The sequence below is a fragment of the Silurus meridionalis genome, chromosome 20 (assembly GCF_014805685.1).
Source record: "Silurus meridionalis isolate SWU-2019-XX chromosome 20, ASM1480568v1, whole genome shotgun sequence".
In the NCBI taxonomy this organism is placed as follows: domain Eukaryota; kingdom Metazoa; phylum Chordata; class Actinopteri; order Siluriformes; family Siluridae; genus Silurus; species Silurus meridionalis.
The window spans coordinates 10755490-10779623 of record NC_060903.1 but is presented as its reverse complement, the minus strand read 5'-3'; the positions used below and the strand labels follow the sequence as shown (position 1 = coordinate 10779623).

General features: G+C 37.0%; 2 protein-coding genes across 10 annotated transcripts in view; one reads left to right on the top strand and one right to left on the bottom strand.

Annotated features, from left to right (window-relative positions):
* The window catches only part of arhgap12a (Rho GTPase activating protein 12a), a 96722-nt gene extending 82472 nt beyond the window's left edge, over positions 1–14250 (top strand). For all 4 annotated transcript variants that reach the window (XM_046876420.1, XM_046876421.1, XM_046876418.1 and 1 more), the window contains 3 exons: positions 12220–12354; positions 12544–12649; positions 12801–14250. In XM_046876420.1, coding sequence (XP_046732376.1) covers positions 12220–12354; positions 12544–12649; positions 12801–12975 — 416 coding nt within the window. In that variant the 3' untranslated portion in view covers positions 12976–14250. The remainder of the gene's footprint in view (positions 1–12219; positions 12355–12543; positions 12650–12800) is intronic.
* Positions 14251–17794: 3544 nt separating this feature from the next.
* zeb1a (zinc finger E-box binding homeobox 1a) overlaps positions 17795–24134 on the bottom strand; it is a 49230-nt gene continuing 42890 nt past the window's right edge. For 5 of the 6 annotated variants that reach the window (XM_046876412.1, XM_046876415.1, XM_046876416.1 and 2 more), the window contains 2 exons: positions 21232–21273; positions 17795–20150 (listed from right to left, as the gene is read on the bottom strand). In XM_046876412.1, the coding sequence (XP_046732368.1) occupies positions 19600–20150; positions 21232–21273 (593 nt within the window). In that variant the 3' untranslated portion in view covers positions 17795–19599. The remainder of the gene's footprint in view (positions 20151–21231; positions 21274–24134) is intronic. The other variant, XM_046876413.1, reaches the window with a different exon arrangement.

Here is a 24134-nt window from a genome sequence, read left to right as displayed (position 1 = left end):
CTTCTCTAGATCAGTCAGGTTTCTGGCCTGTCGCTGAGAAACACAGAGTTTGAGCTCCCTCCAAAGATTCTCTATTGGGTTTAGGTCTGGAGACTGGCTAGGCCACGCCATAACCTTGATATGCTTCTTACAGAGCCTTTGTTATCCTGGCTGTGTGCTTCGGGTCATTGTCATGTTGGAGGACCCAGCCTCGACCCATCTTCAATGCTCTAACTGAGGGAAGGAGGTTGTTCCTTAAAATCTCGCAATACATGGCCCTGGTCATCTTCTCCTTAATACAGGGCAGTCGCCCTGTCCCATGTGCAGAAAAACACCCCCAAAGCATTATGCTACCACCCCTATGCTTCACAGTAGGGATGGTGTTCTTGGGATGGTACTCATCATTCTTCTTCCCCCAAACACGTTTAGTGGAATTATGACCCAAAAGTTCTATTTTGGTCTCATCTGACCACATGACTTTCTCCCATGACTTCTCTGGATCATCCAAATGGTCATTGGCAAACTTAAGATGTTCCTGGACATGTGCTGGTTTAAGCAAGGGAACCTTCCGTGCCATGCATGATTTCAAACCATGACGTCTTAGTGTATTACCAACAGTAACCTTGGAAACGGTGGTCCCAGCTCTTTTCAGGTCATTGACCAGCTCTTCCCGTGTAGTTCTGGGCTGATTTCTCACCTTCCTTAGGATCATTGAGACCCCACGAGGTGAGATCTTGGATGGAGCCCCAGTCCGAGGGAGATTTACAGTCATGTTTAGCTTCTTCCATTTTCTAATGATTGCTCCAACAGTGGACCTTTTTTCACCAAGCTGCTTGGCAATTTCCCTGTAGCCCTTTCCAGCCTTGTGGAGGTGTACAATTTTGTCTCTAATGTCTTTGGACAGCTCTTTGGTCTTGGCCATGTTAGTAGTTGGATTCTTACTGATTGTATGGGGTGGACAGGTGTCTTTATGCAGCTAACGACCTCAAACATGTGCATCTAATTTAGGATAATAAATGTAGTGGAGGTGGACATTTTAAAGGCAGACTAACAGGTCTTTGAGGGTCAGAATTCTAGCTGATAGACAATTGTTCAAATACTTATTTGCAGCTGTATCATACAAATAAATAGTTTAAAAATCATATATTGTGATTTCTGGATATTTTTTTAGATTATGTCTCTCTCAGTGGACATGCACCTACGATGACAATTTCAGACCCCTCCATGATTTCTAAGTGGGAGAATTTGCAAAATAGCAGGGTGTTCAAATACTTATTTTCCTCACTGTATGTATATATGAAGTAAAGTAAATTTTGAGTGAGTTTGACTAGGGCCAAATTGTGATGGCAAGACAACTGGGTCAGCACCTCTCCAAAACTGCAACTGTTGTGGAGTGTTCTCAGTCTTCAATGGTCAGTATCTAACAAAAGTGGTCCAAAATTGGTGAACTAGTGACAGGGTCATGGATCCAAGGCTCAATAATGCAAGTGGGGAGCGAAGGCTGGCCCAAGTGATCTGATGCAACAGATGAGCTACTGTAGCTCCAATTGCTGACGAAGTTAATTTTGTTAATGCTTGATAGGTCAGGACTTTTAGGCAGCAAAAGGAGGACCAGCACAATATTAGGCAATTAGGCAAGTGGTCATAATGTTATGCCTGATTGGTGGGTATAAAGTTCTTCTTCTTCTTTTGTCTTCTCCCATTAGGGGTTGCCAAAGCGGATCATCCGTATACCCCTGTTCTCTACATCTGCCTCTTTCACACCATCTACCTGCATCTACCTCCATCCTCAGCATTCTTCTACCGATATAACCCATGTCCTTCCTCTGCACATGTCCAAACCAACTTAACTTGTTTCCCGCACCTTGTCTCCAAAACATCCTACATGCGCTGTCCCCTCTAAGAAACTAATTTCTAATCCTGTCCATCCACGTTACTCCTAACGAAAACCTTAACATTATCAGCTCTGCTATCTCCAGCTCCACCTCCTGTCTTTTATGTAATGCCACTGTCTCTAAACCATACAACATCACAGGTCCCACCACAGTCCTATAAACTTTCCCTTTCACTCTTGCAGATAACCTTTTGTCACAAATCACTCCTGTCACTCTTCTCCACCCACTCCACCCTGTTTGCACTTTTTTCTTCACTTCTCTAACACACTTTCTATTACTTTGCACTGTTGAACCCAGGAACCTTAACTCCTCCACCTTCTCCATCTCTTCTCCATGCAAACGCATAACTCCACTTCACCCCTTTTACTCACACATATGTACTCTGTCTTACTCCTACTGACTTTTATTCCCCTTCTCTCCAGCGCGTACCTCCACCTCACCAGGCTCTTCTCAACCTGCTCCCTACCCTTACCACAAATCACAATATTATTCGCAAACATCATAGTCCAGGGAGACTCCCGTCTGACCTCATCCGCCAACCTGTCCATCACCCACTGCAAACAGGAAAGGGCTCAGAAGTGATCCTTGATGCAGTCAAACCTTCACCTTGAACCAGTTTGTCGTTTCTATTGCACACTTCACTGATGTCACACTGTCCTCATACATGTCCTGCACCACCCTCACATACTTCTCTGACACACCTGACTTTCTCATACAATACCACAACTCTGTTGTTCACTTTCTCTAAATTCACAAATACACAATGCAACTCCTTCTGACATTCTCTATACTTCTCCATCAACATTCTTAAAGCAAATAAGGCATCTGTGGTGCTCTTCCTTGGCATGAAGCCACACTGTTGCTTACAGATGGTCACCTCTTCTCTCAGCCTGGCTTCCACTACTCTTTCCCATAACTTTATGTTGTGACTGATCAAATTAATTTCCCTGTAGTTACTGCAGGTCTGCACATCTCCCTTATTCTTAAATATCAGTAACGGCATACTTCTTCTCCATTCCTCAGGCATCGTCTCACCTTCCAGAATCTTGTTAAACAATTTTGTTAAAAACTCCACTGCCATCTCTTTTAAACATCTCCATGCTTCTGTCATCTGGTCCTACCGACTTTTCACTCTTCATCCTCTTAATCGCTGCTCTCACGTCCTCCTTACTAATCCTATCCACTTACTGCTTCACCATCTCCACACCATCCAACCTTCTCTCTCTCTCTCATTTTCCTCGTTCACATTAGCTGCTCAAAATAACTTGCAGCACATCCTTCTCAGCTTGGTCCCTCTGCCTGGTCAATCGGTATAAATCCTTTTCTCCTTCCTTAGTGTCCAACTTTTCATACAGCTCCTCATATGCCTTTTCCTTGGCTTTCGCCACATCCCTCTTTACCTGCTGCCGCATATCCTTGTACTCCTGCCTACTTTTCTCATTACTCTGTCGATCCCAATTCTGTTTTGCCAACCTCTATCTCCTTATGCTTTCCTGCACTTTCAAATTCTACCACCATGTCTCAATGTCTTCCTTTCTATTTCCAGATGTCACACCAAGTACCTTTCTAGCTGTTACCCTTATAACTTCTGCAGTAGTTGTCCAATCATCCAGCACCTTTTCACCACCACAGAGCCCCTGTCTGATCTCTTCCCTAAATCTCACACTACAGTCTTCTTCCTTCAGTTTCCACCATCTTATTCTTCTTTCAGTCCTCACTCACCTCCTCTTCTTCTTTACCTCCAAAACCATCCTACAGATCACCATCCGATGCTGTCTAGCAATACTGTCTTCCCATTAAGCCAGGCTTGGGACCAGCACTAAGAGTGCACTGGCTTGTGCAACCCTAATGGCTGGGTTATCGGTGGGTATAAAGTTATGGCTGATAAACAGTGGTGTGAAAAATTATTGATTTCTTAATTGTTTTGCATGTTTGTCACACTTGTTTCAGATCATCAATCTCATTTAAATATTACTAAAAGATATCACAAGTGAACACAACATGCAGTTTTCAATTAAAGGTTTTTATTATTGAGGGAAAACAAAATCCAAAAATACTTGGCCCTGTGTGAAAGTGTTTGCCCCCCTGTTAAAACTGTGGTTTATCACACCTGAGGTTAATTTATCTGGCCAAACTCAGGCCTGATTACTGCCACACCTGTTCGCAATCAAGAAATCTCTTAAATAGGACAAAGTGACGTAGACCAAAAGATCCTCAAAAGCTAGACATCATGACGAGATCCAAAGAAATACAGAAACAAATGAGAAAGAAAGTAATTTAGATCTATCAGTCTGGAAAAGGTTATAAAGCCATTTTGTAAGCTTTGGGACTCTAGCAAAGAACAGTAAGAGCCATTATTCACATATGGCAAAAACATGGAACAGTGGAGAACCTTCCCAGGAGTGGCCGGCCGACCAAAATTACTGACGACGCATCCAAGAGGTCACAAAAGACCCCACAACAACATCCAAATACCTGCAGGTTAAGGTCAGTGTTAATGACTTCACCATAAGAAAGGGACTGGGTAAAAATGGTCTGCATGGCAGAGTTCTAAGACTAAATCTGCTGCTGAGGAAAAATAATATAAAGGCTTGTCTCAATTTTGCCAGAAAACATCTTGATGATTGCAGCAGGACAATGATCACACCATCAATTCCACCTCGGAATGGCTGAAGAAAAACAGAATTAAGACTTTGGAGTGGCCTAGTCAAAGTCCTGTCCTGAATCCTATTGAGATGCTGTGGCATGACCTCCAACGGGCGGTTCATGCTCGAAAACCCTCCAATGTGGCTGAATTACAACAATTCTGCATAGATGAGTGGACCAAAATTCCTCCACAGCGCTGTAACAGACTCATTGCAAGTTCTCACAAACTCTTGATTGCAGCTGTTGCTGCTAAGGGTGGCCCAACCAGTTATTAGGTTTAGGGGGCTTTTTCACACAGGCTTTGTTGTGTTCACTTGTGTTATCTTTTACTAATATTTAAATGAGTTTGATGATCTGAAACATTAACCTCTTAGTCGTCAGTGCTGTGCCAGCGTGATGATATTCCATTGTTCTCAGGTGTTAATGATTACCAATAGTTTAAATAAAAAGGGACTATGGGGGATTTTATTCAACATGTGTGTGACTCTTAGTTTTATTACTCTTTACAAATTCGAACTGGTCCTGTTGTGACGCCCCAGGAAGTGGTTACAGCTCTCAGTTTGTCACAAACAGCTCTTTATAGTTCGTGCTAACTTGACTTTGTTTACAAAAAAAGGAAACAAAGAAAAAAATTGACAGTCAAAAGAGTTGTTTTATTGGAGATTTGCACAAGAGACTTGTTAATCTGCATGGAGATGCTATTTTACATCTGTAAGTTACAATTTATCTCCCTTTACAGTTTTATACAATGTTATAGGTTTTATTGCCCGTTTGTTTTTATAAGAGAAATGCTTAAAAAGTGTGTGTGTGTGTGTGTGTGTGTAGTTGGGATTCGAATGGCCGGACAGGAATCCTATTTGTTATAAAATTTTTACTAAAATGTGAAATATACTCATGAGATATGTGGCTTTCAACTTTTCTGGATTGCTACATTACTAATTTCATGTATTTATATATGGAATAAAAATAATTTTTAATGCAGGAAATGTATATCCATGGCACTTCATCATCTATAACTCATCATCAGCTTTTTTAGCAATATTTAGAGCAACTTTGATGATTGACAGAAAAGCGCAAAGTGTCTTCTTTACAAAGATATCTAAATTGTGTATGGGCATTTCAGCTGTGAGTCCCAAAATCTGTGCTGAAGGCTAACAGGTTAAAGTGAGACAGACATGCAAAAAAATAAGAAATCACACCACTGTATAATATTTTATGTTCAAAGTAAAACATTGTCCAAAATAGCTACAATTAGCTCTGATGACAACTTAAGATTTTCAAAGAAAAAAAAAATGCAAAAATGAAGCAGAAAAATGGTACAAATTATATGCAGTACAGTACAGTAGTAGTTATACTATTAAACAATTTGCACTGGGTAATATTGCACAGTTCCTATTTTACAAAATTGTTATTGCACAGTATAAAGAAAAAGTATTAACATTAGCATTATAGTGACTGTTTTATTAGGAGCAGCTCTGATTGTAAAGTCTAATAGCAGCAGGAAGAAAAGAACTTCAGAAACTCCTTCAGACGCTTGTATGTAGGATGTAACAGTCTGTCACTGAAGGAGCTGCTCAGAGATGAAACAGTTCCATACAGGGGGTGAAAGTAGTTTTGCAGCAATGATGATAGCTTAGCTACCATCCTCCTTTCTCTCACCTCCTGTACTGTGTCCAGGGGCATCCCCAGGACATTTTGTCCAGTCTCTTCCTGTCTGTATTGGAGATGCTGTTGCACCACCACTCTATAGAAAATGGCTGAGTTAATACTTCAATACTGCTCCCTTCACTCCAAAAGACCTTAGTCTCCTCTACAGAAAGAGTCTGCTCTGTCCTTTCTTATCTTGAATTGGTTCTGTGTTATCTGTCCAGTCCAGATTGCTGTTCAGCTGAACACCCAATCTCTTAATGTCCAAGTAAAAAAAGAGTTCAAAGTAAATAGGACCTGCTGCAACAGGGCGGTATCAATTCATTGAAAATCTTGGCAAGCTCATAGCATTCTCTCATCAGATTAAGGAGGTTGTCATTTGGAATGGTTTTTGTTTTAATGGTGTGCATTGTCAAGAGTTGATTTAAGACATTTCTTGCCTTCTTAAAGTGCTTATGACTACTAGCTGTCTTGTGCAGAGAAAAGGGTGGGTACAGAGTCATTACCCTTATTAGTGCTACTACAACTTCTGTACAAATCCAATCACTTAATTAAAGATAAAAGACTACTCATTACTTTAAGAAATGAGAGTCAGTCAATCTGAAAAATCTCATCCCCAACCACATCCAGTGCAGTCTCTAAAATATAAGTGCTAAACATATTTCAACATATCAGAGGAGACTGCATGAGTCAGGCTTTTATGGTTAAACTGGGGCAAAGAAAACATTAAATCAGTGGAAAACTGTCTTTTGGTCCAATGAGTCCAAATTAAAAAATATTTTTTGATGTAAAGAGGGTCAATGGAGGGTCCTGTATGCATATGTATGGGTGCTTTGCTGGTGATGCTGTTGGTGACAAGGTCAACATTGAGGGCAAACTTAACCAGCATTGCTACCACATTTTGTAATATAGCACATTTTGCAGTGACATGCCATTCCATCTGGTTTGCACTCTGTTTTCCAACAGGACAATGACCCCTAACACACCTCTAGGTTATGTAGGAGCTATTTGTTTAAGAAGGAGAGTGATAGAGTCCTGCACCAGATGACCTGTCACAATCAATCGATCAAAATCCAGTTCAGACACTTTTTTGAATGAGTTGGACCGGATGGTGAAGGAAAAGCAGCCAACAAGCACTCAACACCTTGGGAAAGTCCTCATTGTTGGAAAACCATTCCAGGTCACTACCTCATGAGGCTGACTGAGAAAATGCTAAGAGCGTGCAAAGCTGTCATCAAAGTAGGCTACTTTGAACATTTTCTGGTTTTTTTTACCACATTGACAAATAATTCCAGACAGTTGCTGGAGTTTTGTGAATGTTCTCACATGTGTGTCTGATACTGGATTCTACCTGCTTAACAGATCTCTTGTCTTTTTTTTATTTTTTATTTTTTATTTTATTTTACATTTTTATGATGGGAATTGAAAATGTTCAATTAGCAAATAGTCTGGACTGCAGGCAGGCACTGTTCTACTGTGAAGCCATGCTGTTATAATATGCAAGGCCTAAAATTATAAGCTGCCCATACTAGAGGCCCTAATGCATCCCTATACTATAAAAAAAATGCAAGCTTTTGAGCTGAGCACCAAAACAAGCTGGAAGGTCGTTCCCCTCTGTAGAATTTCAATTAAGTTTTTGATTTGTTTGACCACAATACAGTTTTCCCCTTTGCCTCAGTTAATTTTAAATTACATTTGGCCCAAGGATATGGCAGTATTTCTTGATCTTGGTGACATATGGCTTTTTTGCGTGGTGGAGCTTTAACCTGCATTGGTGATATCACAGTGTACTGTGTTCACAGAACAAGTGTTTCTGAGCCCACGTAGTGCGTTTAATTACAGAATTATGCCTATTTTTAATGCAGTCCAGCCTGAGTGTCTGAGGATCATGGGCATCCTATATTATTTTTTGCACTTGCACAAAGATTTTCCCAAATTCTTTGAACCTTTTGATGATAGTATGTCCATGTTCAAAGTCTTTTTGCAGTTGAGGAACATTATTCTAAAATTGTTCCAGTTTGTAGATGCAGTTTTTCATAGATTGGTGAACCTCTGCCTTTCTGCAATAGTTTTTTATATTTATTTATGTTACTGAGATATTATGATGTATGTTGAGAGTAGGTAGCAGGTTGGGAAGAACCTGGAGAGGTAAAAGTAAGTGCTGGAGAGAAGGGGAATGAAAGTCAGTAGGAGTAAGACAGAGTACGTGTGTGTGAATGAGAGGGAGGGCAGTGGAGTGGTGCGGTTGCAGGGAGAAAAGGTGGAGAAGGTGGAGGAGTTCAGGTACCTGGGGTCAACAGTGCAAAGTAATAAAGAGTGTGTTAGAGCAGTGAAGAAAAGAGTGAAGGCAGGGTCGGAGTGGGTGGAGAAAAGTGGAAGCAGTTATTTGTGAGTTTATTAAAAAAAACAGAAAAGTTTATGTTGTATGGTTTCGAGACAGTGACTTTGACTAAAAGACAGGCGGTGGAGCTGGAGGTGGCATAGTTGAAAATTCCATCAATGCGAGGAGGAACAGGATTAGAAACGAGTTTATTAGGGGGACAGCGCATGTAGGGCGTTTTGGAGACAAGGTGAGGGAGGTGATATTGAGGAGGTGTTGATGACAGAGGAGGGACATAGGGTATATCAGTAGGAGAATGTTGGGGATGGAGCCGCCATGGAGGAGTAAAAGAGGAAGGCCAAGGAGGAGGTTTATGGATGTGGTGAGGTTGTTATGGAGGTGGTGATGTTAATGACCTGTAGCGAAATGTTCCTCCAGGTGTTTAACACTTACTTTTCCTTTACTTGCTTTATCCCAAACTTACTTGGAAACTTTCTTTCGGCTTCTTCCATTTGGGGTCGCCACAGCGGATCATCCGCATGTTTGATTTGGCACATGTTTTTACGCTGGATGCTTCCTAACGCAACCCTCCCCATTTAGCCGGGACCAGCACTAAGAGTGCACTGGCTTGTGCAATCCTAATGGCTGGGGTTGGTTCCCTGACTGAGAATCTAACCCGGGCCGCAGCGGTGAGAGCGCTGCATCCTAACCACTAAAATACCAGGGACCTTAAATTCAAAATTATTATAATTGTATTCTTTTTTTCTTAAAATGTCACACACACACACACACACACACACACACACACACACACAGTAATGGTACAAACATTTGTGTTTTTAAGTTAAGGTTCAGTTAATTTTCAGTACAGTTTGGGGGGATTAATGCAAAATATAAAATTCATTTTTTTCATTTTTAATTAATGCAGTTTATTATTATTATTATTAACATTTGTGAACATCAACTGTTTACATTTTTTATGTCTGCCTGGTTAAGTAATATATAAAATAATATAAAATAAATAAATAAATAAATAATTTAAAAATAAAATAGAGTAAATCAAATGAATGTAATACACTTTAGAATTATTTTGATTAAATTATCAATAATAAGTAATCAAGTAAATTGGCACAAATAAAAAAAATAAATAAATAGAAAAAAACATTATTAAATAGTTAATATTTGTTAGACACCATGTGGGTAATACAGCTCTGTATACAAGTGTGTGTGTTTTACATTTTAGATATAATTTTCTAAAGATATGCTCTACTTAGCTGTTCTACTTATTTCAGCATACTTTAACAAACGTCTTCATTCCTTCTGTCCTTCATTTATTCACTCCCTTGATGTGCAGAATTGTCAGGATTTTCTCCTTTTATGAGACATTTTTGAAGCTGGACATAAAAATGCACCTGGTCTGGAACATCTGGAACTTAATATGTTTGTCAGGGAACTCAGATTTTAACTATGTCCCGCATGTAAAAAGGATTCCATTCAGTGCAAAGAACTGAAAACCTTGTACCAAAACTTTTCTATATGAATACGTGTACGTTACATCGTTTTTATACGTGTGTGATTATTAGAGAGTTGTATATACACTGATGCGTATCACTAGGACCCTTTTTGCACCCCTCAAGACCTTGCAGTAGTATTTGGCACAAAGACATATGGAGGAGATCCTGTAACTTGTAATGTAAGGTCTCTTGGAGCTTGTTTAGCCATCTTGTTCCACAGGTTCTTAATCTGAGATCTGGGAAATTTGGAGACCACTTTAACATCTTGAACTCTTTGTCATCTTCCTTTAACTATTTCTGAACAATTTCTGCAGTGTGGCACGGTGCTGGGAGGGGAGGTTAGTCTGCTGAAAGAGGTCACTGCCATTAGCAAATACATTACCATCACAGAGAGCATCACAATGTCGTTGCCAGCTTTTCTAGTGCATCTTAATGCCATTTATTCCACAGATCAGCAACATTCACAACATTCATCATACACAGTTTGGTTTGACTGGCTGCAGCTGTGCAGCACTATATGCAGTGGGTAGTGGTAGTGGCAACTCTTCTGTGGGATTAAAACTGGCGGTTTAAGGTTCACTCTCTAAGCATATAGGTGCCAGGGTAATGAGACAATCTGTGTTATTCATTTTACCTCTTACAGGTTTTAATGTTATGGCTGTTTAGTGTTCTTTCCTGTGTGGTGTACACACGTCTATACATATACTGTTTCTATATTGTCATGCTGAAACAGGTTTTGTAAGTTCCCATTAAGGAAAACTGTAATGCTACAGAATATATTACATATTATATATTGTCAAGAAACAAAGAACTTGGCCTTCTAAGGCCAGATAACTTTTTTTTAGCAACCATAAGACTGGCTGAGCTGAAATTTGATAGGGGGCATCCCGTATATGCTAATCTGTAAAGCCTTATTTGAGGATGATTTAATTAATAATAATAAAAAAAGACCACCAATATCTTCAGTACTAGCTTCCTAGGATATCAAACTTTTGAAAGCTGCTGTTTATAGTGGTTCAGTACAGATCTCAGAAATTGCAAGCTTTAAATTTGTCTAGTCTTTCTCCCTGTTGATCTGTAAAAAGAGATATGACTATAACTTTATCCACTTATTATGCAGGCCAAAATATTGATAAATCAGTATAGTCTACTTCTTTCTACCATTCAGACAAGAGAGATGCCTATGACTATGCAGTATTCACAACATGAGCCATAATGTATTCAGTGAAAATTCTTTCACTCCAGTCTGAGCGAGTAATTATTAAAAAGCTGACAATTGTCAACAAGTTAAACTCATGATTGCTTAAATGGATTTTTACAAAAAAATTAAAGGCATATAGGATAAGTGTCTGAAGTCCTTTGTTTTTCATGTTGTGTCATACAAAAATAAGCTTGGAAAATAAACTGTGTAGTGAAAATTTATGGTTGAAATCTTTTCAACTTTGGCAATGCTAAGACAATGATATGAATTTTGGCCTGTTTCCACAATTGCATTGTCATACATTCAAATATCAAAATAAAAAAAACAAACAAGAAATAAGAAAGTGGAGCTAATTTGTTTCAGACATTTGTAATTCATGATTTATTGTATGAATTTGAACTAAACCAGGAAGACTGATGATCTATTTAAGGCTCTATTAAATTAACGTACACCCCCTTTGAATTCTATAGTTTTACAATATTTAATGAAAATACTCCAATCCACCAGACAATGATCCCTAGCACACAAGAACATCTGCAATAGAATTACTGAAAAAGAACAGAATCAAGAAGTTGCATTGGTGCAGACAAAGCCCTGAACTAAATCTGAATAAAATGCTGTTGCAAGACCTTAAGACAGCTGTGCACATACAAATGCCTGCAAACTTCAATGCAAGGAAGCAATGTTGTAATGCCAAAATTCCTCCACAATTATATGAGAAACTGTCAGTTGCTAGAGGCTTTACAAGATACTGAATAAAAAGTTTTCACATATAGTTTCTTGATAGTTGATAGTTGATTTTTGTAAAAAAAAAAAAGAAGACACTGTAATGATGTGTAATTTGTCCGAAGATGTATTTACCTAATTCTCAGACCTGATAATGACCAAATGATTTTGTCACACGTCAAACCATAATTAAATTAAAAGAAGGTATACTTTCATTTTCACACAAGTATTTTTTTATGTACTTTTGTCATCTGGTGTAGGTTCTTTTGCTATTTTCTGTCTCTTTCTTAGATGAGAAGATAAATTTAGCAGATAGTAAATGGGAGGACATTCACGTGGCTACCGGGGCACTGAAGATGTTTTTCAGAGAGCTTCCAGAACCACTTTTCACTTATGCCTACTTCAATGACTTTGTCAATGCTATCAGTAAGTAAAAGCAAATTGACTGTGTTTTTGTGTGAGTGAAAAATAACAGAAAATTAAACAATTGTACTGTAAATAAGCAAGTTTAGATTTGACCATACTTGTCTGACTTCTTAACAGTTGTAATTTGTAAATACAGATTGTATATATATGTGTGTGTGTGTGTGTGTGTGTGTGTGTGTGTATATGTAGAAATCACAGACTATAAACAAAAAGTAAATGCAATCAGAGATCTAGTGAAGCAGCTGCCTCAACCCAACCATGATACAATGCAGGAACTTTTTAAACACCTGAGAAAGTAAGTATACATTGTATTATACACAATTTATGCTAACATAACTGCAGATACAAACATATTTTGTGTTTCATGCAGAAAAACAAAAAATACCTGTAGATTATATGTAAGTCAAGAATTACAGTGTGTTTGTATAAAATGTATGTGTTTGTAGAGTAATAGAGCATGGCGAGGTGAATAGGATGACCACACAGAGTGTTGCTATCGTATTTGGCCCAACTTTGTTACGCCCTGAGATTGAGAACATACACATGGCTGTGCATATGGTTTATCAAAACCAAATTGTTGAGCTTATTCTACATGAGTATGAGGCCATATTTGGGATGTAAGCTGTGATGCATCTTTCACCATCTGATGAAGACTATGTGAGGAGCTTCCATATCCACTGGTATCCATTATTTGAAAATGTGGAAAATTTTAAATGTATTAAATGCATAAATAATAAACCCATTTGTATAGTAAGCACAACAATTCTTTATTTTTTTCTTTAATGGAAAAAAGATGCTTTCATGCATTTTTATATATTTGTATTTATTTATTTTTCTTGAATGCATAGTAGCTCTTTTTGGACACATTTGGATCACCCATATTCTGTAACTTGAAAAAGGTTTTGCTGCGCAAACACGATAGAATGACACCAGTTTGCTAGCCAATTTTTTTCTAGGTTATTAATTGGAGTGCTTAGAGCTGAAATAGGCAATTAACTTCTAATATTGTTATCTGGTTAGCTTTATTTTGCTGCTGAGATGCCAGATTGCTAACAAGAAACAGATTGCAGATTGATCCTTTTAAACAGATTGCATACAAGTTTTTTTGTTCAAATCCTAAATAAAAATTATGTATTGGTTAAATTGATATTTGACAATAACCCACAGAGATGTTTGGATTCTTTAACAAATATCTGAGAATTTGATAAACTCATGTAAAAATCATTTTTGGGACTTTTACTATTAATATAAACTCAAAACATCAAGCAAAAAATAAAATGGTGTCATACAAAAAGAAAATGGCAACCCAAAACAGTTACCCTGCACCTTTCTAGTTGAACATAGCATTTCTAAATAAACAAAGAAAGAAAAAGGAAACGCTACCATTTTTCTTGTTCGGGTATTGGTGTTTGGTTTGACGACTGCTTTAGCTGAGGCAGCAGAAACATTCAGTTTTCAGGTGCCACCTGTTCACTGCAGTAAGGGGTAAAAAAATCAGAAATGGTACGGCTAAATCTTATTTGTTTTCAACTCTGCAATAACCAAAACCTTCAATTTTCCTAGTGATTCCTGTTCTTTCTGTTTAGTTTAATCCACACAACACACACAGGATTGGACAGTTTGTTGTTGTTGATGCTTAGGATATCAAGTCTAGAAACCCTCTATGATCTTTAGTATGTAAATGTTTTTTTAATATGCTAATTTTTGTTTTGTGCATATGTGCATGTATATCTTTGCTCATTAAAGTGTTGAAATGCAAACTCGTTACTGATATTAGATATCTATAGATGCTAAGATAACTAATCTGCAGGATTGGAAAACACTACAGATAATAGTATTTTAAAAAGGTGGTGTTAAACAGTGATGGTGTTAAATAAAATGTTTTTAAAAATTGTATTTTACACTATTTATTACTCATGCGAAACTCATGATTTTATAACATTAAGAATGGTGGCTACTGTATATACATTTATATACATATATATTGTTTTGAATTAAAACAAAACTTTGTATAAGGCATAACTACAACTTTTGCATCATCCACATATAAGGCTCTAATCCACAACCAGGATTAAAAAAAGTTGTTCACCAAAATAAGAACACAACCTGAACAAACATTGACCATAATGAGAAGTACTATCAATGTGACTTCAATTATACAATAACATTTCTGTCCAATTTTGTCAACAGCCAACTAACAATACATTTATCAGAGATCAAATACAGCTTATCAGTGTAACATTTAGTAGTATATTAGACTGGAGGAATACAAGCATTGAAAACTTTTTGCTGTCTAATCCATGAATTAGATTGTAATTAGACTTGTGTAGATTGTACAGGTGCATGTCAATAAATTAGAACATCAATAAAAAGTTTATTTATTTTAGTAATTAAATTCAAAAAGTGAAACTCGTAAATAATATAGATTCATTACACATAAACTGATATTTCAAATGTGTTTATTTCTTTTCATTTTGATTATTATGGCTGACAGCTAATGAAAACCCAAAATTCAATTTTGGAGACTCATGGTGTTGCACTATAATCAGCTAATTAAATCCAAACACCTGGAAAGGTTTCCTGAGCCTTTAAATGGTGTCTTGGTCTGGTTCAGGCTACACAATCATGGGGGAAGACTGCTGACTTAACAGTTGTCCAGAAGACAATTATTGACACCTGCACATGGAGGGTAAAACACAAAAAGTCATCGCTAAAGAAGCTGCTGTTCACAGAGTGCTGTATCCAAGCACATTAATGCAAAGTTGAATGGAAGGAAAAAAATCAAGACTTTGGGGGAGATTCAGAAAGAGTGGACTGCAGCTGGAGTCAGTGCCTCAAGAGCCACCAGGCACAGACGCATCCATGGGCTACAACTGACGCCTTCCTTGTGTCAAGCCACTCCTAAACCAGAGACAACGTCAGAGGTGTCTTACCTGGGCAAAGGACAAAAAAAAGACTGTACTGTTGCTCTATGGGTCAAAGTCGTCAAAGTCGTCTTTTCAAATAAAATGAAAGAAAATGTTGCATTCAGTGTAAAGTTTGCACAGTCAGTGGTGGTTTTGGGAGTCATGTCATCTGCTGGTGTTGGTCTACTGTCTTTTATCAAGGTCAATACCAGCATAGCTGTCTACCAGGAAGTTTTAGAGCACTTCATGCTTTCCTCTGTTGACCAGCTTTATTTATTTTGCAGCAGTATTTAGCACCTGCCCACACTGCCAAAAGCACTAAAAGTTGGTTAAATGACCATGGTGTTGCTGTGCTTGACTGTCCAGCAAACTCACCAGACCTGAACCCTAAAATCTATGGAGTATAGTTAAGAGGAAAATGAGAAACAAGTGACCAAAAAAATGCAGATGAGCTGAAGGACACTGTCAAAGAAACCTGGGCTTCCATACCACCTCAGCAGTGCCACAGACTGATCACCTCCATGCCACGCTAAATTGAGGCAGTAATTAAAGCAAAAGAAGCCCCTACCAAGTATTAAGTACGTATACAGTAGGTGAACATACTTTCCAGAAGGCCAACAATTCACTAAAAATATTTTTTTTATTGGTTTTATGAAGTGTTCTAAAGCAATAAAAAAATTTTGGGTTGTTGTTAATTGTGAGCCAAAATCATCAAAATTAAAAGAAACAAAGACTTTAAATATATCCGTCTGTAAGTGATGAATCTGTATGAGTTTAATTTTTTGTATTTAATTACTAAAATCAACTTTTTAATGGTATTCAAATTTATTGAGATACACCTGTACATGATTTGAAATGAGCAGTATGGCTGATTTAGGGACTTTGCATGAGATGAATGTAAAGTATGTTTATGGAAAACGGGTGAAGGATTGTTTTAAAATGACCAATAAAAATTTTAAGCTCCAAAATTTTACTTGCCGACATCATTTGCTGCTTTGTTTGCACTCAGTTGTTAACATACTAACAATGATCAATGATACAAATTGATTATACAATAATTACAATTATTTTGACAAATACACTCGCTATGCATGCTCCCTAACATTAATGTTAAGTAATATAAAGAACTCATTACTTCCCGTTTGGGAAAACGGGAATGGACATTAGATCAGTGGAAAACTGTCATTTGGGCTGATTAGTCCGAATTTGAGAGGGTGAACAGACAGTTCCTGAATTTGTAACACCATGAAGATGACAGAGAATAATAAAAGAGTGTGCAAAGCTGCCCTCAAAAGCAAAAGGTGACTACATAGTTACATATTTGTTGTCATAATTTCAAGGTCTTTAGGGGAGACACCGGGGGAGGTGGTAGCTAAATGGTTAAGGCTCTGAGTTACTGATCAGAAGGTCGAGGGTTCAAGCCAAGCTGACATTCTTGGGCCCTTGAGCAAGGCCCTTAACCAAATGTGCTTCAGGGGCATGGTATTATGGCTGACCCTGCACTCTGACCCCAGCTTCCTAACATTGCTGTGCTCTCATGCTCTTTCACTCTGCTGTAATGTACATGTGACCTGTAATAAGCACCTTTCTTTCCTTTCAGTTGTAATATGAAATGTTAAAAACAAGAAAAATAAACTAAAACCATTAAATAAGGTATGTCTAAACTTTTGACTGATAGTGTAGTGTATGTATGGAAGAAAATGGCAGGAGGCTCCTAATCTAAAGAATACCATCCCTGCTGTGAATAATGGAGGTAGTAGCATCATGCATTGGGGTGACTGATGCACTTTAAAAAACTTGTAGAATAAGAGAATATGCTAAATCTTAAGACATTAAACAGTTTTAACCTGGTTTCATTTGGGTCTTCTACAGCAGGACAAGGATGCTTAGCAGTTCTGAAAAAATGGCATAAAGAAAGCAGAGTGAAAGTACTAGACTGGCCTTCGCAAAATCCGTACTTACAAACTACCATTTGTTGACTGAACAGAAAAAGCTCATCTTAGCAGGTGGGACCAGAATCCTGACTGAGTTACAGCAGTTGTGTTCAGAGTAATGGGCAAAAAGTCTGTCAAATATTTTAAAAAGCTTGTGAAAAGGATGCATCAAGTATTTAATTATAAAGTAAATGGAAGCCGAACTAAGTGTCTCTTAGCTATTATTTTAAAATCACCTCTTGAGGAACCACTAGATAACATAATTGGCATAGAGGAAATGTGTGTGGTTGTAAAAATATTGAATATGTTGCTAATACTAATATGCTAATATGTGTATTTAAACCTTTGTCATCAACAGTTAACCTTTTAACTGGTCACTGTCTAAAAAGTGCAGTTTAGTGCAATCTTGTCAAACGTGCACATGCAGTCTCTAAAGAATTACTTACAGTTTTAGGCAGGGCTAAAAAAAATGATACTTCTGTAATAAGGACATTAACCCCAACCTCACCTAGTGAAATCCCAGTATGATATTAGCACAAACTATACTATTGTACATAAACAGTGAGGGGGGGGGATCTTATTAAAAACTAGAAACATCACTGTTATTGATATTTTAATACTGATAAAAATACACAATATACATGTGCATTGATGTAAACACATATTTAGAAATAATACTTCACAATGAATAATACTGTAATGAGTAATGGTTAAAACAACAAATCAAACATACATCACTTCCTATTGTCTCTTAAATCAAGTGCACTCCTTCCTTTACTTGAATGTTTTCTTTCACCCATAGATTTTCATGTCCTCCTTTTCCTATAACTTATTCTGACTGCTTTCTATCTCCAAAGCAGTTTTTGGGCACCAGTGGCTTTGTTCCACTTCTTACCAATTAGTTTTGATTTATATATTTATATACTTCTGAAACATCTGAAATTATCCTCAGGTAAATTACTAAGCTTGTAATAGCTGAGCATAATTATGGATGTTATTGCAGAGGGGGAAAAATACATTAGAGTCATATCTTGATGCCAAGATTCCAAATCACTGTCTGTTTGGTTTCCAATACAACAAATTTATGCAAGTTTTAATATATATTCATAAATTGTCTTTAACAAAGGATTTGTTTATGGATTAAGGAATCAGTAGGAATGAATGGCACATACAGCTTGGCGGTCTTGCATAAGGATGATGAGGGGTTCCCAAGACCCTTCCGTTGTTCATCTATCACAAATTAACACATTAAGAAGTCACTAATTCTAAGATAGAAACAATGTGTTCTTATATAACTGCAAATGTTATTCTAATGGTTCACATTATTTAAACACTTTTATAAATGACTTCAAAAATGATGGTTAATGACAGTACAAATGGTAAATAAACAAGTGTTATCATTTTTTCTCTCTCTAACGATATGTTCTGAGGAGAATGATATATAATTAAAGCTGTATTTTTATTGATACTCAAACACAGACTTCGCTGGGCATTTAATTCAATCTTGAATATTAATTCTGTAAAGGAGAAAAAGAGCTAACACTGGTTTTGAATTTGTGACACATACAATTCCTGACTTAAGTGTTTAAGCTGCTCCAATATGTTCCGTTATTTTCCAAAATACTACATGAACATCTTACAGTGCCTTATTACAATTTAAACATTGTCCAATTTTTTTCTTTTTTGCAGGTTTCTGCAATTAGAAGTGTTTACATAAAATTACAACTGAATACATATTTTAAACAAAAAATCCATAATATTCATATTTATAATAAAAGTATGAATTATTAACAATTTCATAATTTAGCCTTTTTATGCATTACATGTATCAATTGCTTTTTTTCTTTATAGAGGACACCATTATCTGTAAGTGCAAACTTTTTTCTTTCCTATAGACACAAAAGCAAGGATGCTAAGCTAACACTGGCTGGCCTAATTAGAATTAAATACTGAATGGTAATTACTTGAGGCATTGAGTCCATAAATAAAATTTTAAATGTACTTAAAGTGTATCCTAGTTTTTATCTAAAAGAAGTACTAAAATATTGATAAAATACTAATTTAGAAAATTTCACTGGCAATAAAAATGTGTAGAAATGTCACCTGCAGATGAAGAAACAACAAAAAAGTCACCAGTAACAATAAACAACTGGAGGTTGAGGTTCAGTAAAACCTTTAGTTGTATCTGGTTAATGAAATTTCTCAATTTCTGATTTGTTATATAGCTAGTTTACAGGCTGCTGTGATTTGTGGATCAGGCACACCTGTGATACATACACAGTAAATTAATAACTCAAAATCATCCCTATAAAGTAGAGACTGCTGTCTTCATTCAGCTAAGGGCTCTTCAAACCTTCAAATCTTTCATAGAGCAGTATAGATTTACTAAAGAGAAATTATCATTATTATTTGTTTTCTACAGTAACAAACACATCATTCTCCATTGGTTTCCGTATTTCATCCTCTATTTTGCTGTTCATCATGTCTTCTATTCCTGAAGTCTTCATTACTTCCAACCCCAGTGGGTCCTCTTCTTCCACCTGTTTTTTCTCACCCCCCAACTCTTCCTCCTCCTCCTCGTCATCATATTCCTCACCAACCCTGACCACTCTTATGTCACTCATGTCAAATTCTGAAAAATCTTCGTCTTTTTCACGTTTTGGGTCTTCATCGTCATCTATCTCCTCCTCAGCTTCGCTCTCCCTCTCATCCGAGTCAAGTTGTGAGGGAGGTGTAGATGAAGTATTATTTGGCTCTGGCTGGTCATAAACCTCCTTCCTGCAGTAGGAGTAGCGATGGTTCATGTGTTGGGAATAGGAGCCAGAATGCGAGAACCGTTTGCCACATTTATCACACTGGTATGGTTTCTCGCCAGAGTGTAGACGTGAGTGCTCAATTAGGTGGTGCTTGTGTTTAAATGCCTTTTTACAGACTCCACACTCATGAGGACGTTTACCTGTATGGTGACAATGAAAATGAAAATTTGACACATGTTCCACAACAATGCTGTACTAATACTTACACTGTTTATTCATAATAGTTCTACTGTGAGATTTTTGAGTGTATACAGACCAGGTTCCTGTTCAGTGACTTTTGACTGAAAGCTACGTTAAACTTCATTTCACTGTTAAACTAAATCAACAAGTTTGAACTCACTGACATTTTTTATTTTAGCTGGATACCATATAGGTAAATAGATTTAAAAATAGTAAAGAAATAATGAATACATTGCATGGGTAAAAGTATGTGGACACCACCCCTAATTACTGAGTTCCCTGAACTACCTTTAGCCACATCCACTGGGAGCATGAATCACGCATTCTCCACAGATAAGCACAGACCTCCACTGGCCTGGACAAAGTCACAACCTCAACTGTGCTAAACACATTTGGGATTAATTGTGAAGCTAGTTTCAAGCCAAGCTTTATCCAACAATTGAACACCAATGTCAACTGCTAAAAACTTAATTGAATTAAATTCATACAACTGGACCATGGCAGATTCTGCATAATGGACATCAGGGTAGTGGAAATGTCCAGTTAAATTCTATCAGCATTTTAACACAATTTATCTATTTTGGTACTCGGGTGGCTCTCAGCAGAAGGTTTTTATCATTCTGGACAATGGTGTTTTAGATTCTGTTAGTAAACATAGACTTCCAACATCATCTTGGAACTGTGACTCTAGTTGATCAACACAAAAATAAGCACAGCATCCAGAATACTATCCTGGTGCTAGTCTGATGTTGAGTGAGAGGCTCATGTAGTTCACATAGAGCAGTGTCTTTCTGGGGAGAAGGATAAATGACACTGACTATGACCACCGTAAATTTCAAAGAGAGATGGAAAGTGCAAAATTTAATGTTTAGGAGCTCCAGCGTGGATGTTCAGAAGTGTGTGAGAGAAAGAATGGTTGCGTGAGCAAACCAGCTGCTGTTTACTAGGGGACATGTGTCAATATATGCTGTCATAGGTAAATATAAGCATGTCTAATGATCTCTCTCTCATTCTCTTACACGAGGTACCAGTGATTCTCACCCATTCTTTTTTTCTGACATGCTTGCTCCATCCTGTTGCCCCCTAATTTTGGAAGTAAATATGGGAGAAAGAAAATATTTATTATTATTATTATTATTATTATTATGTATCCTTGTTGTTACATGTCTAACTTGATGGAGTTGCAGGGATATCCTTATTGTTATATTATAAGGTCACTGTGCAGTATGATCAGGATGCAAGCAATGACTCCAGCAAGACTAGCTATAAAATATACATTTATTCATTCCACAGAAGGGAACTTTCTGACAGCTATGACAGCATAACTAAAAGGAAACATACAATATCTCACTAAAACTAAAGTAAGTACACCCCTCAAATTTCAGCAGCCATTTTAGTATATTTTCTCAACGAACAATATTATAAAAATGTTGCTATTTTGACAATAATGGCTGTATTTTAAGTTATTTTGGACAGTAAATCTTTACTGCTATACAAGCTGCACTTTGATTTCTCTAAAATATATATAAATGTTGTATTTCTATATTATTGTCCCCTGAGAAGATATACTAAAATGGTTTCTGAAATGTAAAGGGGGTACTCACTTTTGAGATACTGTATTTATGAGGGATTTCAGGAATATAAGACGTCATACAAACATCCCAATTTATAGTTCACCAAAACACTCTATAACCATAATTCCCCAGATCTGCTACTTTACCTTGGAAAAATCTATTTACAAAAGGCTTTGAACAAAAATGTTTTTAATCTTGACTGAGATTAAATTAGATTGTCTGAGTCCTGAACATTACTTAGAAGGCTGGCAAGGTACCAACAAATAACCTGCACCTTTTGATAGAAGTTTCTGCATCATTGATCAAAATAGGTGTTGTTCGATCATAAGTGACCAAAGGTTCACTCAGGCACTGCACATGCAAGCATTCAGTACTTTATAATGCAGTAGTAATAATTTATAATCCGTGCTAGATTTGAGTGGGAACAAATAAAGAGTGGATAAAACAGGGTTGATTTGGTCATAGTTTCTGGTAACAAAAGCATTAACTAGTTTTTCTGCATCTTGTAACAGCATATTGCATGTTTTTGCATTATAAACCTATCCTCATAATGTTATTCACATGTACCTCAAAGGGACAGATTAGAATCTTAATCCCACCAAGACCATTTACTGTTGCACATGGTATACAGTAACTTTGGATGGTCTTTTTTGTCTAATCAGAAAGCCTACTTCTAGCTGAATGTGGTCCTAGTACTTCCATCTTATTCAAATTTAGCAGAAGGAAGTTAATAAGCATCTAGTCTCTAATGTCTTATGTCTCTTATCTGGCTTTGCTGTTACATACAAATGTCTATAGTCAGCATAATAGTAAAATCAAAATATCATGTTTACATATCGCCCAGAGATCGTATAAACAGTGGTACCTAGGAATATGAATTTAATTATTTCCGGGAACACGATTCACACTCTGAAATGTTCATATACTGATACAAATTTCCCCATAAGGAATAATGTAAAGTGGGATAATTAGTTCCGAACTACCCCAAATATTAATATAAAAATACAACCAATATGCACTAATATTATTTAGTATTTACCATTCAATAATGGTGCCTTAACATCTAAAAGAGGTTAAAAACATTATCTTTACTGGGTACTTTACCTTTAAGAAGAGTGAATGCTGGCATGATGGAGATGACATTCGGAGAAGAATGATAGAGAATTATTGTTTGAAAGGAGACAAATCTTTTTTTTTTTTTCAATTTTTTTTTATACACTTTGTTTTCACTACTGTCGCCTCTCTTTTTACACTCAGTGTATGCAATACTGTTCAGTGATGAATATTAACAATACAAAGACACAGAGATAAACACATCGTTGACAGTGCTATACTATAAAATGAAGATGCTAACTGAGGGTTGAGAGGCGTGGGAGGGTGTGTCCCTTGAAATTTTAGCCCGCGAGATTCGGACGATTCGTATTTTGAGTTTTTATGCGTAAACTGATACGAAAATGATAATGAATTTCGATTCGCATTCTGAGTTGTACGTATTCAGGGGCATTCGTATTTAGAGGTACCACTGTATAAAGAGAAGAGCAGTCTGCCTAAGACAGATGCTTGTTGATCACAAAAAATTACCTTATTAAGTGTAGAGAACACACCATTTACATCAACAAACTAATAACAATCAGTCAGATAAGACCTGAACAGGAGAGATTCCAACAATATTTTCTAGTCTATCAAGGAGAACATTATGGTCAATGGTGTCAAAAGCTGCACTAAGCCCACAACAAAAGCAAGGAGACACAACCCCGATCAGAGGCCAGTAGCAGCTCATGCACCACTTTAACCAGTGCTGTTCTTGTGCTATGATGAGGCCAAAATGATGTATGATACCTTTCATTAATGTTTTTCTATGTAAGTCTGAGCATAACTGCTGTGCAACATTTTCAATGGTCTTGGAGATAAAGAGGAAGTTTGATATCGGCTTAGACAACTGACATATATATTCAAAATATATTATTTAGACAGCTGACAGAGATCAAGGTCAGGTTTTTTAATTGAGGATGTGATAATTGCCAGATTGAACGATTAAGGTAACTAGTGTTAATTAAAAGAAAATGTAAACAGTGGCAAAATAATCAGTAGTGGACATTAGACAACTGGACATGATTATTGGGGATGTACAAGTCGAATTTTTGCTAATAAATTCGGTTGAAGCGTGATTTTTATCAATCATGGTGGGGGCAGTATAAAGGTATGGTGCTACAGACATCATGGTATCATTCAGTAGGACAAATATTCAAATTAAACTTTTAAAATATGTAAAATCTAGACAATAACACGCTCCTTGATAGCCTGGCTGGCACAATCCACAGAACTCAAACCTATTAAAATCTTGTTAAATGTGTTAAGCTCTTGTAAAAA